This window comes from Neophocaena asiaeorientalis, unplaced genomic scaffold (genome assembly GCF_003031525.2).
Source record: "Neophocaena asiaeorientalis asiaeorientalis breed wild unplaced genomic scaffold, Neophocaena_asiaeorientalis_V1.1 scaffold230, whole genome shotgun sequence".
NCBI lineage: Eukaryota > Metazoa > Chordata > Mammalia > Artiodactyla > Phocoenidae > Neophocaena > Neophocaena asiaeorientalis.
In genome coordinates this window covers 1,966,645-1,982,063 of record NW_020175186.1, presented here as the reverse complement: position 1 = coordinate 1,982,063, position 15,419 = coordinate 1,966,645, and the positions used below count along the sequence as shown (strand labels likewise).

Here is a 15,419-nt window from a genome sequence, read left to right as displayed (position 1 = left end):
GCACGGGATCTGAGCCGGCCCTCACGAGCACCCCGTGATGCAGATCCCATTTTCATCAGTGAAGAAACTGAGGTGTCTACCACGACCCCCACCCCCCTGTCCAACCCTAGCTCGCTGGCTGTTCTGACCCCGGCCACAGCGGTCCTCTTTCCCCAGGCACTGTCTTATCTCGTGGAAATTGCCTTTCCAGACCACTTGAGCTCCGGTTCCTCTTTCACTCCTCGCCTGGTTATGCCAAGGGCTCTGATGGAACTCAGCCCTAGCTCTGATTGCCCTATTGTAGGGGCAATCCTTTTCACCGCTGCAGGGAGTCAGCTGTGCCACCTTCTGAGCAGATACCTGGGTCCCCGCCTGTCTGTCCCAAGCCATTCCTGACCTCTTTCTAGATTCTCGGCCTCATGTTTTGAGATGGGGCCCTGATGGAACAATGCTCAATGGGTGCTTGGTGGAAAGCACGGGAAATTGGCTGGGCAAGAAGAGGTGACTCTTCCCTTCTATGTACCTCTCTGCCAAGGGCAACAGCACCTAAGCCAAGGCCAAGGGAGCAATTGCCTGTCTCACTCAACCAGCTGTGCTCCCAAAGGGCTCTGTACCAACTGACTCATTTACAGTCGACTGGGAGAGTTCATGGTGATGAATCACTCGACGAAATACAGAGCCCTTTAGTAAAGAGAATCGCCACTGAATTGCTCTGTTTTTTTAAAGTCTTATTTCTGAGTGCTGACCTCAGAGAAAGAGTCAACACTAAATGTTGATCAAAGAAGAAAAGTATAATCTCTCTAAGCCCTGTCACCCAAGTGAACCAGAATTTCAGCCCAAACTGCCAACACTTATACCATCATCTCCCTGTCAGAGCACAACGGCTGTTGTGCTCTTCACATCCACTTATCTCGTTCAATCCTTAGGATAGGATAAGGAGACAACCATTATCCCAATTTGACAAAGAAATGGAAACAAGGAGAGGTTAAGCCGTTTGCCCAAGATCAGCCAGCTAATTATTTATTTATTTATTTATTTGCAGTACGCGGGCCTCTCACTGTTGTAGCCTCTCCCGCTGCGGAGCACAGGCTCCGGACGCGCAGGCTCAGCGGCCATGGCTCATGGGCCCAGCCGCTCTGCGGCATGCAGGATCCTCCCGGACCGGGGCACGAACCCGCGTCCCCTGCATCGGTAGGTGGACTCCCAACCACTGCGCCACCAGGGAAGCCCCCAGCCAGCTAATTATTTATTTATTTATTTGCAGTCCGCGGGCCTCTCACTGTTGTAGCCTCTCCCGCTGCGGAGCACAGGCTCCGGACGCGCAGGCTCAGCGGCCATGGCTCATGGGCCCAGCCGCTCTGCGGCATGCAGGATCCTCCCGGACCGGGGCACGAACCCGCGTCCCCTGCATCGGTAGGTGGACTCCCAACCACTGCGCCACCAGGGAAGCCCCCAGCCAGCTAATTATTTATTTATTTATTTGCAGTCCGCGGGCCTCTCACTGTTGTAGCCTCTCCCGCTGCGGAGCACAGGCTCCGGACGCGCAGGCTCAGCGGCCATGGCTCATGGGCCCAGCCGCTCTGCGGCATGCAGGATCCTCCCGGACCGGGGCACGAACCCGCGTCCCCTGCATCGGTAGGTGGACTCCCAACCACTGCGCCACCAGGGAAGCCCCCAGCCAGCTAATTATGCACACCGATGCCAGCAGAACAGAAACTCGTTTCCTTTCTCTTGTAAACTCTCTGGTCCTAAATCACCGCAAGAATATGCACGGTCTTATGAACGCAAGACACAAAGGACCCCAAGGAACGTAGCAGGACTCCTAGCCATTCCTGCTGGAGAAGGTTCCCAGGGGCCAAAGATGCCGTCTGACCCGAGTGACCCCGGCAGACAGAGACTTACAGAGAACTGGAGTGAGAGTTCCTCAGCAGGGGAGTGGAGCCCATGGGACCGTTGTGTGGTAACTTTGGTGAGGAAGGCAGAGAAGAATCCGTCATCTCCTCAATGTCTGAATGAGAGGATGCCGACTTGGGGGACTTCTTCTTCCCGAAGGCTTGCTTGAAGGAGCTGCGTAACTGAATACACAAGACCGTCAGCCTGGCAGGAGCTGAGACCACCCCTTAGGCCTCGGCAGAACGGAGACATGCAGAGAGAACAGCAAATTACTTCTCCCACGCTTTCCCCCCAGCAATGAAAAGGTTCCCAGCAGCTCTCTCCAATCAGTGAATTAAGGGAAGAAGAGTTATCTGCTGTTGACAGCTCAGGGGACTGGACCTGTGGGTAACATTCCATGCCTACTCTCGGCTCAAGACTAGATGCCAACAGCAAGACAGAGCCTGGCTCAGCAGATGGATGTCGAGAGGAGGAGGTGACACAGCAACAAAGCGGGGTGCTCAGACACGGTGGCGGGTGCAGATGAGGTTAGTCATATCAATGGATGGGTTAGCTTGGTATCTGATATTCACGTTGGTCTTGCTTACCTCATTGACCTGCCAGAGAAAACGCAAGCAAAAATGGGGAAGGGGAAGGAAAAAAGACAATTTTTAACAGAGAAAGCCAGTGACAGGGAAAGCTTCGGACTTTTCAGACATGACATGGCTAATAATAAACACCATACAGAGAGGAGGTTTCCGGTAGGATCAAGAATCTTTCAAAGCATTAAGGGCATCCTCCTCTATGATGGAAGGAGAGGAAGAGAGAGTCTGGAGGCCCCTATAATCCGAGCTCTGCAAGCTTCTCTGTCTGGTTGAAATGACTGTCCCACCTTCCTATACTCCTCACTCTTTTCCGGCCTTTTATCAGTCATCTCTAAGCCTTATTATTATTATTTTTTGGCATGTCTTCTTTGCTTAGCAAGGGTAGCTTCTTTGCTGCACTGGTCCCAACATGGCTGCATAGCTCTTTGATATGTATACTTAGGAGCTGCTGCAGTCCTTCTATACACGTAATATAATAAAAGCAGAAAATTAGCTGTCTCGCTTCTTGTGCAAAAAAATGATATTGTAAAGAAATGTATTAACCATATTGGGAAAAAGGAACTGGTATATCACAGATTCCCCAAACCACGAGATGGATCTGAAGTCTAGTGAGAACATAAAGAATTTAAAGTGCGAGGTCTGCTCTGAAAGCCATGATAAGCATGTATTTTTCTAGGCCAAAAAATAAAGTTTCATTTTGAAAAATGTCTCTTAAAAAGTAATTGCCTTTTTCTAAAGTCTTTTTTCTCCTACTGAAAACATATTCTGGACATTTTCTTAGCCATTGTGAAATTCAGAAAATGGGCCATTCTGAAATAATGGGAATTGTCTCCCATCAAAGTTTCACCCATAACAATCTGCTTGTCCAGCTTGTGGGCGAGTCTGGATCCCATTTCTCTCCCATTTCCTACTTATGGCCGTATTTCCAGAGAGTAGTCATAGAAAGAGAAGGATTTGGTATACATCAACCTAAATCCTTGCCTCAACCTCTGGTAAAATGCTTGGCATTAGAGCAGATGATAAAGATTAGACAAAATCAAGCTCTGGGATTCCCTGAGGATGCCAATTATCCATCCTCCCCAATTGCACCGGTAACCAAGAGTTGTCTTAAAATAAACAAGTTTTATTTCCTGAATTAAAGAAAATGGATAAACATGATTTTTCATAGAAAATAATTCTCATCACGTTGATAATTAAATCAGACCGTATTTATCAACAGCACATTAGAAACATGAGTTAATTCTGTTGGTTTAAGTCATAGCAAAGGAGTTGACTAAAAGCCATTAGTAACGTAAAGAAAAATTTCATCGGAACAATGAGAGGACCACACTGAACTGGCCTTTCGGCTTGCCTCCGATGCGAGCCATCAATAAGCAAAATGACTAAACCCTTGACTCCTCCATCAGGAGACCTCGCCACCCATCCAAGATAACACAAGATGAGGGGGAAGTGTATGGAATGAATGAGGACGATGAAGCTACTGTGAAAACACGATGCTGTCAGCATTGACAAACGGGGTCCTGTGAGTCCTGGCCAACTTCAGATCAACCTGGGGTGTCCCTGCACTGAAGTCGGCGGGCGGCAAACGTCTGTCAGAACTGTCACAGCCCTGACAGCAGAACTAAAAATTGGGTAGGGAGAGGGGAGTGGAATTTCCCAAGAAGAATGGGAAAAACTGTTCAAGAGGCCACTGTACAGAAGGCCAAGTAGCTCGATGGGATTATGGAAACATGGAGAAACACCGCATTGGACACTGGTTCTATTATATTTGCTAGTTTGAGGTATGATTTCCACCACCAGCCCCCCAACTTAGAACCACTCACTAACTGCTAACAACTACATATGAAGCTTTGACTCACAGCAAATGGTCAAAAAAATTTCAAAGACAAGGGTGGGTGATTTAATGCTATCATAGGCAATTATGTAAATAAATAGATAAGGACTACGGTTAACGATGGGATAACTAGTGATACATATTCCAAAAACTACTTTGGAACTAAGGAAAAAACCACTTAAGAGTAACTTTGCTCTAGTAACTGGAACTCTGTGGCCAGCGTATGATGAGGAAGAAATGACACATATGCAATGAAAGATGAGTGCTTCACGTAGTCTCATGAAACAGAAAAACTACAAAGAGGTAGTGATTTCATAAATAGGGTTTGACTGAGCACCACGCTGATTTTAGTAGAAACCTGTCCACAAGCCACTTCTCTGGATTGACTTCCAAAGGTCTATGTTGTGAAGTTAAGAGCTAGCCTGGGCTTTATCTGGGGCACACCGTTTCCAAGCCTGACTCTGCTAGTGCCCACGAGAGTCTTTGGATGCACACTTACCCAATTCTTTCTCTTCTTCTTCTTTGAATCACTCTCTATGTTGCTGCCCACGCTGGAGTGACTGGTGGCACTGTTGATGCTGGAGACGCTGTCGGAGGAGTGCTGTCTGCGGATACGGAGGTCTGCGGACTGGGAGGTACCATTTCCTGGAGACCCAAGGCAGGACATCAGGAGTTGCTGACTTGAGCCCCTTCCTTTGCCCCAGGATTTACACCTAAATCCACACACCCAAGGACTAGGAGCTATTTCCCATTAGACATCATCTTCTGTTCCGCAATGCTGGGTTTTTTTTTAATTAAATTTTTTTTTTTTTTTGCGGTACACAGGCCTCTCACTGTTGTGGCCTCTCCTGTTGCGGAGCACAGGCTCTGGACGCGCAGGCTCAGCGGCCATGGCTCACGGGCTCAGCCGCTCCGCGGCATGTGGGATCTTCGCGGACCGGGGCCCGAACCCGTGTCCCCTGCATCGGCAGGCGGACTCTCAACCACTGCGCCACCAGGGAAGCCCCCTGTGATGCTGGTTTTAAGGTCCTTGGGTAGCCGAGTGCCACGCCCTCTTTGGTCAATTAAAGGAGGGCTCTCTCCACTTTACAAAACAGAAGTCAGGGGAGGCTTAGTGAACCCCCCACACTCACTCTTTCGAGCTAAAATGCGTCTGTGAGTGGTGGCAATAGTCATCTGTGTCATGAGTGCCCCTCCTTTGCTCTCCCCGCTCCTCCCGCACCAGGCTTCTTTCATGCCCTTGGACATGCCAAACCCATGTCCTCTCACCACCTTACAGGTGTCATTCTCTCTTCCTGGGATGCTCTTCTCCCTCTGCTCTGCCTGGCCAGCTCTTGCCAATCCTTCCCACGTCACCTCTAGCCTCGCTTTCCCAGGAGGTCTGACGTTTGAGATAACAGTGGTACCAGAAATAACACTGCCCAGAACAGTAGTGAGACCAAAATAAAGTTTGCAGGCAGTGTTCCTCACAGTCACAGAACGACCCTGACAGCCCGGTCTTTAAGAGCACTGGTTTCAGGGGCAGACTAGGGTTCTCGTCCCATTTCTGTTTCTCACACTCTGTGGCCTCAGGATGGGACTCTCGCCTCTAAAATTCAGTACTCCCCTCAGTACAGTGTGGAGGACCAGCATTGCACTCGTGAGCGTGTTGTGGAGAGAAAATGGAATAAAGAAATCATGTAAACACGGCACAGTGCTTAGAACACGGTGAATGTTCCAGAAATGTTAACTCTCACCATTACTTTTCTATCGGTTCTCTTCATATCATTTTCTGGACGTAACTCCTCCTCAGGCCCATATCTCCCCCCCCGCCCCCCACCCAAGTAAGATACACAAGGACAAAGCAATCCTTCCAGAATATTTTCTGGGACAAATGAGAGACGAACCCATTTCAGGCTGTCCCAGGTCCATATGTAAATATCAAAGCATTAGTGAAGTTAAGGCTATGAAATACTTTGACACTTTGCCAACAGAGATATATTTTCTTCCATTTTGAGATACATCAGAGAAGATGAGCTGGAATAGCTGTTTTCCTAGAGGCTGGAAGCAACTGGATTAAGTGCCCTCTAGGACCTGTCCGACTGACATGGACACCCACCCTCTGGCAGGGAGGTTACATCATATATTGTCAAGGGAGGGTTCCTAAGGGCAGGTAGGTCGCTGGTCTGAGGCTGTTTCTCTCCCTTTACCTTTGCAGTTGAGCTCTGGGGTGTTAATTACCCCATTAATGGCCGCCTGGGCAGCTGCGTTCTGTTTCTTCAGCAGCTCAATGGTTTTTCTTAACTCATTCAGTTCTGAATCCTGAGGAATAGAAGAAAACAGTGGTCATCCCCAAATCATTCTGTACCGAGTTCAGCTGAAGTACAACTTAGCGTCAGCTTAGAGGAGGGTAGAGAATGCAGGAGTTGCAGGAAACTTTTGTCTCAAACATTAGGTTGAATCAGTTTTTAATAGGCACATATGAGTACATCAACGCAGAAGGAATAGGACTCAGATCTGTTGCCGATGCAGTTAACCGCCACTCCATCTAGGTCATATTTTCACTCAGCAGACCTATTCTTTCAGATTCAATTCCAACAGTCCAACAAGCACACTAAAATCTATGCACCTCTCTGGAGTACAAGAGGATAATGTTTTTAGGTTTGTTGTTCATTCCAAGCAGGGAGGAAAGAAGCATCCTTTCTGCTTTACCTTCTGCTCGGCCGTCATGGTTAAGCTCTGGAGCCTGATTGTCATGTTTCCAAGACTCTGTTCAAAGGCCGCCACAAGGTGAGCCTGCAGGGGAAAGACACATTTCCCTTCAGTCACATTATCTTGCAAGGTAGGAGTGCCTGAAGGGTGCCAAGGTCTCAAAGACGGAAATCCAAATGGAGCCACGTGGGTTAACCCGTCGACTTCTTCAGCCTCTTGAGCTCCACCTCGCACTACCCTCTGGGATCCAGTTACTCTAGACTTTCATGTCCTTCACGCCCCCGTGCTTCTCCCCACCTTAGGGCCTTTCTGCGTGCTTCCCCTGCTGCCTGGAATGCACTTCTCCCAACTGCCTCCCTAACTGATTTTTACCCATCCTTCTCAACAGACCTCAGTGCATGCCTTCCAGACACCCCCAGATTGGGTTGGTTCCCTCCCATTCACTCTCACAAGCACACTGGACCGCACTGTGGTATCACAGTCAAACACACACACACTCTTGTGATTGCTGATTTACGCCAGTCTCCACTACACTGCAGGATGACCTTTTGTTCCCCAAGCACCAAGCTCATAGTAGAGCCTCACGTTGAGCGTGTTTGTAGGATAAATGAACAAAGTGGTTGGCAGATGTTGCTTGTTATAATCCTGGTTAATAAAAAAGCCACCGAAAGGCCCATCTGCTACCTCCTTAGAGAACCTGCCCACTGTTTTCCCTGGAGTTATGACTTTCCCTGGGGCTCCCCTGCACTTTTGTATCCCTGTTAGAAGACAGCATCAGACACACCATTATTTTACATTTTACAAAGACAGTTTTCAAAATGCTGCCAATTATAGTTGAAATATGCATCCAATTTTCAGAGATGGGAAAAACATGAAAAAAATATATACCATAGAATTGAGAAATGTGATGCTTCCCTATCTGCCCCTTTCTCTGAAACCCTGTTCAAGGGCAAGACGCAACTCTGTCCCCCAACACTAAGCCTTTTTCCTTCTTCCACAGAGCAGCAGGTGAAATATTAGTTGACCTAGGATCCTGATAATATTGTTAAAACCAAGAATAAAGAATGGACAAGTCATCTAATCCTACTGGCCTCAGTGTCTTCATCTATAAAATGGAAGCAATATCTATGTTCCTCCCAGGGTGATTGTGAGCACTGAATGAAACAATATAGTTGAAAATGACCTATAAACTGTTAAGGAACTGCAAAACACAGGAATGACTAGAGACTACAGGGAAAGGAAGGGGTTTGGGACTGAGAAAGTGACAAAAGATACTATGAGAACACAGGTGTGGAGACATCAAGAAAGGGTTCTAGGAGTGGGGTGGGTCGATACACAGAAGGTCACAGGAGGAATCAGAAGGACCAGCAAGATACTTGAGTCCTGGGAGAAGTGAGATCTGATGGTTCTGGAAACTTCTAGAGGAAAAGGTGACTGATGCACAGAGTGAAGAAGACAAGGGTGGGAGGGGAGCCGTCACCCTGTGCTGTGAGGAGGGTCAGGGTCAGTGGACATTTCAGTCTGAGGAGGAGAGACTTGACGGGTGAGTGAGAGGCCTCGGTTACTGGACTTCATCAAACAGGGAGATGGAGGATAAGACATCTCTAGGATCAAGTGCTGAGTCTCTTTTCCATTGGCCAGGGAGCAAGGGCACTTGAGATAGAAATGTTAAGTGGACTGGCCAGCTTCTTTCTGATTGCATGCTCTCTCTTTATTAAAAATTGAGAAAATGCCTTTGCATTTTAAAATAAAGAGATATGCTTTAGTTTGCCGGGGACAATGCGGCAGAACAAAAGCCAACCAATTCAAGACATTCACAAAGTGAATGAAGCCAGGACATGGATGTGAGAAAGAATGACTGCTACCCTTGCATTTCAAAGGAATGACAAGGTCAAATTTAAATGACAGAATTTCCATTTATTTCAATTCTCGTTTGATTGCCCCAAGATTCTATTTGTGGGCATTCAACATTTCTCTTCAGTTAAAAACAAAAGCAAAAACCTGACCCCATGAAGACTATCAAGAGAGTGTTTTTGCAACTCAAGGAACCACATTTGCTCTGAAGAACCAGAGGATTGCATTTTGCTGGTGAGCAAAAGGACTGACTTTGTGTCATGGTCTCGATTATGAAAATATGGGCCAGGAGGCTGGTTTAGAGCCGCACAACAGCCTTCTCAGCAAGCAGCAATCTCGTATTCCCAGGAAAACAAACACAAGTGTATAAAAACACTCAGAGAAGGTGGCTTTGAGTAGTTTGTCCTAGAAAAACAAACACAGCTTGGCCTGCAAGAAAGATGGCAGACAGTAAAACACGTTAGCACTGCTGGCGGTGTGTGGCAAGACTAAATATTTACTTTAAAACAATACTGGGCTTCCCTGGTGGCGCAGTGGTTGAGAGTCTGCCTGCCAATGCAGGGGACACAGGTTCGAGCCCTGGTCTGGGAAGATCCCACATGCCACGGAGCAACTAAGCCCGTGCGCCACAACTACTGAGCCTGCGGGCAACAACTACTGAGCCCACGTGCCACAACTACTGAAGCCCATACGCCTAGAGCCCGTGCTCTGCAACAAGAGAAGCCACAGCAATGAGAAGCCTGCGCACCACAACGAAGACTAGCCCCTGCTCGCCGCTACTAGACAAAGTCTGTGCGCAGCAACGAAGACCCAACGCAGCCAAAAATAAATTAATTAATTTAAAAAAAGAAAAGAAAACAATACTGGATTCAATAGCTTTTGTGAAGAGCAAAACGTACTTCTGAAATAATAATAATGTGTGAGAGATCTCATTCTTCTCGATCAGAGAGGACAGTTCCAAATGGCCCAATGTAAGGTCCCTTGGGGAAGCATGAGGTCACTGGAGGAATTAATCCAAGTTCATTGGTAAGCAAATTACTTACTATTTTTTCATTAGTGAGGGGCAGCCATTGGCAGCTGTAATTCTTAACTAGGGGAGTAGCTCCAAATCACTTGCTGTCAAACCTCACAAGTTTCGAGGAGACCCCTGGCTCACCGGGTCTAGGGTAGGTGTTGGATTCGAATGCACGCATCTGGTTACTGAGATGAAGACTACCCACAGAAGAATACCTCTGCCGTCTTAACTAGGCTCTAAGCGTCAAATTTCAGATCTAACATCAATTTCTGATCTTCTTTGGATAGAGTTACCGATGGAGGAAGAAGTCAAGAAAATAAAGGATTATAAAACACACAGTAGGGCTTCCCTGGTGGCGCAGTGGTTGAGAGTCCGCCTGCCGGTGCAGGGGACACGGGTTCGTGCCCCAGTCCGGGAAGATCCCACATGCCACGGAGCAGCTGGGCCCGTGAGCCATGGCCGCTAAGCCTGCACGTCCGGAGCCTGTGCTCCGCAACGGGAGAGACCACAGCAGTGAGAGGCCCGCGTACCGCAAAAAACCCCCCCAAAAAACAAAAAACACACAGTAGCCTAGTATATTAGGGTTTTGAAACAAACCCCAAAGATTTCCAGAAATGTAAGAGAGCTCGGGAGAATGAATAGTTATGGGTAGTTACCAATTATTGAGCCTATAATCAAGGTCAAGCACTGTGCTAGGTACTTCATGTGCAGACTTTAAAGTGAAATGGAAAGTTTCCTTGAGTAGACTCAGGCTCAAGCCAGGAATTATGTGGGCAAAAGCTGCAGATAAATATTAATTACTTTCCTGGTCCAAAGAAGACAAGCTTTTGAAGTTGCTTTTCATTTTAACAGCATGCTGGGAGTCACGCAGGTGGCTTTCTGACAGGCTCACACACATGGATGTGTGATCTCAAGCTGGGTTGTGCGCTCCCAAGCAGGAAGCCCTGCCTCTGAGGCATCTCAGCACCTTCCAAAACCTCAGGCTCTGCCTTCTGAGCCTCAGCCCTTGCCAACTCACGGCTCTGCGGGCTCCTTTATAGACTGATCTGATGGGGTAGGAGATCTCTGCCTCTACTCTGACCCCTCACATCCTATAACCACACCACAGTTAGGAAGCTGACTTAACCACCAAACAGCTGAGAGCCTCCATGATGTGGCCTGACCCTGGCCTTTCTTCGATGCCTCCCTCCTTTCCACTTCCTTCCCCCCTCCACCCCAGCCTCTTCCCCACATCCAAGCCATAGATTCTAATTACACTGAGCTATTTATAGCTTCCAAATGCACCGTGGGCTTTTGCACAAATTACTCTTTGGTTAGAATGCTGTCCTTCCCATGCACCCTCCCCTACACAGCATTCATCAGATGTCACCTCCTCCAGGAAGCCTTTCCTGACTTCTTCCAGCCCCACCAGCACTGATCTAGGTGCTCCTCCTATATATTCCCACAACCATCACCCTTTATTGCTATCACAACAGCTATCATGTTATAGCAAAACTGTTTTGTCTCTGCTGTACCAGACAAAGAACACTAAGATGACAGTGACTGTGCCTGCTTTGCTGTTGAACCCACAGTACCCGGGGCGTAGTTGGCACTCAAACAGTTGCCGAATCGAATGCCAGTTGGCAGTGCCTCCTGAACACGTACTTGTGTATATTATAATTACAGAGCGGTCAGCTATTTACTGCGGAGCCTTAGATTTTTTTTTTTTTCTTTCTCTTAAGATGAAAATTTTCAGAAAGAGAAAGGGAAATGAACACTTCTGAGCACTTAATCTATTTCAGGTACTGATCACATGATACCCCTGAGAGCTAAACATTATCATCCCCCAACACACAGATGAGCAAAGGCAGGCTCAGAAGTCAAAGAATTTGCCCAAAGAACAATGCCAGTAAGTGCCAGAGCTGACACTCACACCCACGATGCTAAAGTCTATGTCCCTTTTATTATACCACACTGCTTCTATAATGCTCAGAGGTAGCAATGGCTACCGCCCTGGGTCTGTACTCACATTTGCTGTCAGCTGGGTGGTCAAAGCGGAAACCTTCTCCTGGGAGGCATCCAGCTCCCGCCGTAGTTTGCGAATCTAAAGACGACAGGGCACAGAGTTACTTGCTTTGGGAGTCTACTTACAGGCTGAGCTGGGAGAATTAATTGATAATAGCCAAAGACGAAATCCAACTAGCCAACTCTTCCTTACCTCTGACTGGCATTTTTCTTCTGGCTGTAAAGAAACACAGAGAAGAAATTAGACCAGTTGAGGAGCTAAGAACAGTATAATCCTGCCTACAGGGAGTACCATATTTGGACACTTACAGCAGTCTTAAAGATTTATTAGTTTCTTTCCTGATGGACTTTTCTGGATAAAGTGGTTCAATTAATACGACCAATCAGAAAGGCCAAATACGAACAGCACGCTATTTTAAGAAACGAGAAAGAATTAGGAAATATGCTCCTGTTTTCGTTGTGAGGAGCCCCCTGTCCCCATGTGGAGATGACGACAGGGAGAAGCTGTGATGAGAAGGGGATACGCTAGGGCAGAGTTGTCAGATTTAGCAAATAAAAAAACAGAACACCCAGTTAAGTTTGAATTTTTTTTAGTTTAAGTATGTCCCATGCAATATTGGGGACATACTTATAGTAAAAAATTATACATTGTTTACCTGAATTTCAAATTTAACTGGGCATTCTGTATGTAATCTGGCGATCCTACCTGGGAGGCAGGGAGGACGGCTCATAGATTAATTGTGCCCCGTTTTATCCCTCCCTCTCATCTCCCTAGGGCACTGAAGCAGCAGGTCAGGAAGGTTCCTGAAGTGAGGGGGCGCTGGGAACCCCTGTCAGCCAGCCTGGTGACTCCCCAGGTTGTAAGGACGAAGGTGGCCTGTCCCTTCCTGCTGCTCCATCTCTAGTCCCCCAGTTACCTGTGACCCTGGGGAGTAAAGACGAAGCCTGTAGGCCCTCTTACCGGCAAAGCCTTCCATACTGGGCCCTGGGTCTGGGGTGACACAGCAGTCGGCCGGCCAGAGACTACGAGCTACTTGCCTCTTCCCATAGGGGGATCCCACATGGCTTGGGGGGGACCTGCAGCAGGGGGAACTATTCCTTCTCTCTTCTGGGGTTCCCGAGGGGGGGTCCATAAATGAAGAAACCCCCAACCCTCCCCAACTGCCCCCGCAAACACACCCTTTCTTGGAAATATTGGAAGTGTTCCTGCCCTTCTCTCCACACCCCACCATTTGCACTTCACTGGGGTGGAACAGTGACTTGGGAGCCAGGTAGGTGAGTGAAAATCAGGAAGGACCCTATTTTGTCCTTGAGTCCTCTATGTGTGTCCTAATCCAGTTTCACTAGTGATAAACCCATTCTTTTAAAAAGTCAGCATCTGGTTTCTGGCTTCTACTTCTCGATTAGTTCAGGATGCAGAGGGGTATGATTCATTAGGCCCCGTAGTCCCTGTACCTAACAGCTGGGACAGGTGGGTAGCCCTTTCCTGTCTGACCGCCCTTCACGTCCTGGTCCCATCGCCCTCACTCCTGGTCCTGCCCCAGAAAGCCCTCCCTCCAGGCTGGCTTTTAACAACAGTAACTAATTGTTAGGTACACTGGGGCCAAATCAGTTAATCCTTGCAGTAGCTCCACAAAGTAGGTTTGTATTCCATCTGAGGCTCAGAGAAGTTAGATATCTTGCCTAAAGTCACACAGCTGGACAATCTCCCCATCTAAGAAACACTTTCAGGAGAAGGTTTGGAGAAGTCCTCAGGGCTTACTCTGCCCTCTCTGATAATATTCAGCCATCTCTCTTTGTCTGTCTGTCTGCCTGTCCATCAATTCATCCCCACCACCATCAGATATTTATTGATTTCTAACTCTGTGTCAAGCACTGTTTTAAGAACCTGGGATACAGCTGTGAACATGACCAAGTCCCTCACATCTTATGTTGCTTATGTTCTGGTAAAAATAAGTAGCATTTTATTGAACACTTACTATATGCCAGAGACGGTTCCAAGCACTTGACATTCATTATTCATTTAATCCTCATAACAACCCTTTCAGAAGGTACTGATATAATTTGCTCATGGTGACAGCTGATAAGTGATAGAACTGGGATTGGATCCAAGGTAGTCTGGCTCCAGAGCCTATGATCTTAACCAGCACTTCCTCCTGCTCTGACTATAGGCGACATTCTCCTGGAGGCCTTCCAGAAATAAGGCCCTGGCTTCTGAGTCTGATCCAAAGGAGAAAAGTTAACGGTGATAACGTCACAGCTATCTAACATTTGGGAGGCGAATGGAGGTCTGTTAGCAGGCTGAACCATCCACGGAGGACCAGCCCTACTTCTAAACACTTCTATCAACAGCCTTTCTTGGGCGGCTGCCACTGTCTGTCTCGGTGCCCACCTGTCTCTGGGGTTGGAATCCTGTTCTCAACAGCAGCCTGGAGAAATCATGTGTTTTGTATCTTGCCCCAGCTGCTGCTGCTCTTCTGTACATCTGGGAACTCCGAGAGAAGCTCCAGGCCTCTCTCCACTAGGCAGTTCCCCTGGGAACTCAACTGTTGCTCCCTACCAACCAAGAAAGCAAATCTCATGCCAGATGTGGCCTCTTCAATGTTTTTCTACTCCAAGGGCCGGCCACGACCTCTTCATGGCATTTATTTAGCATCAGACTGTCTTTTCTTTCCTTTGTAATTAAAATTACAGGCAAATTGCAGCCAGAATGAACATTATTGAATATCTAAGAATTGCAGGGATTTCAGGGGGGAGAAAGCCTACTATCATCCAATAAGAGCCTTTAAAACACTCTGGTCTTAAGCAGACTCTTTGGTCTGGGTTGGTGGCAACTTAAGAGACTCCAAGGATCTCTTTTTAGACAACAAATACGAACTTATTTACCTTTTCATTTACAGAGGCGCCTGAGCATTTGTTTCTGAATTTCATCATCACCAAGGAGCTAATAATAGATAAGGGACCACACACCACTGCTTGGTGGTAGCAGAGTCTAGCCAGACTTGCAGTTTTCCTTGGAATTAGCATACCACTCCATCATGAAAATATTCAAAGGTTAGAGTATTTTGTAAAAAGTCTGCAAAAGCAACTTACATTCTCAGAGAAGGCACATATAAAGAACAGTACATGGGAACCTTTGACTCACTGACTAGTGGAATGTCAGAGGTTGTAGGGACCTCGGAGACCAATTGGCCTAGCTCCCTGAGGCCAAGGGCAAAACGGAGACCCCCAGAATAAGGAGGTAATTTGTCCAAAGTCAAACAGTAGGGGAAAAACTATGAAAAGGCCTCGGGTCTCCTGCTATCCAGATAAACATGGAATTAAAAATTATTATTATTAGGTCTTTGGTAATTTGTGAATTTGTATCAACTCAGAAAGGACAATTTCAAATTTCATGAAAACACGAACTTCAGGTCCACACACCTAGAACAAGAGCTACTGAAAGAGAGGCCTGTAGCTGTAAGAACTCCCGGTGGTTGGCGTGAAGGGGAAGCAGCCAGGAACTGCAAGTGATGGCTTCCTGCATCTGAGTTCTCACAGGTGGAGGAGCTCGTGCTCTTTCCCT

At 47.4% G+C, this 15,419-nt stretch overlaps 1 protein-coding gene across 2 annotated transcripts in view; it reads right to left on the bottom strand.

Moving 5' to 3' along the window:
• The window catches only part of NAV2 (neuron navigator 2), a 274,074-nt gene that overhangs the window by 33,700 nt on the left and 224,955 nt on the right, over positions 1 to 15,419 (bottom strand). For both annotated transcript variants that reach the window (XM_024764609.1, XM_024764610.1), the window contains 6 exons: positions 12,048 to 12,071; positions 11,859 to 11,933; positions 6,982 to 7,065; positions 6,480 to 6,591; positions 4,790 to 4,935; positions 1,882 to 2,054 (listed from right to left, as the gene is read on the bottom strand). In XM_024764609.1, coding sequence (XP_024620377.1) covers positions 1,882 to 2,054; positions 4,790 to 4,935; positions 6,480 to 6,591; positions 6,982 to 7,065; positions 11,859 to 11,933; positions 12,048 to 12,071 — 614 coding nt within the window. The remainder of the gene's footprint in view (positions 1 to 1,881; positions 2,055 to 4,789; positions 4,936 to 6,479; positions 6,592 to 6,981; positions 7,066 to 11,858; positions 11,934 to 12,047; positions 12,072 to 15,419) is intronic.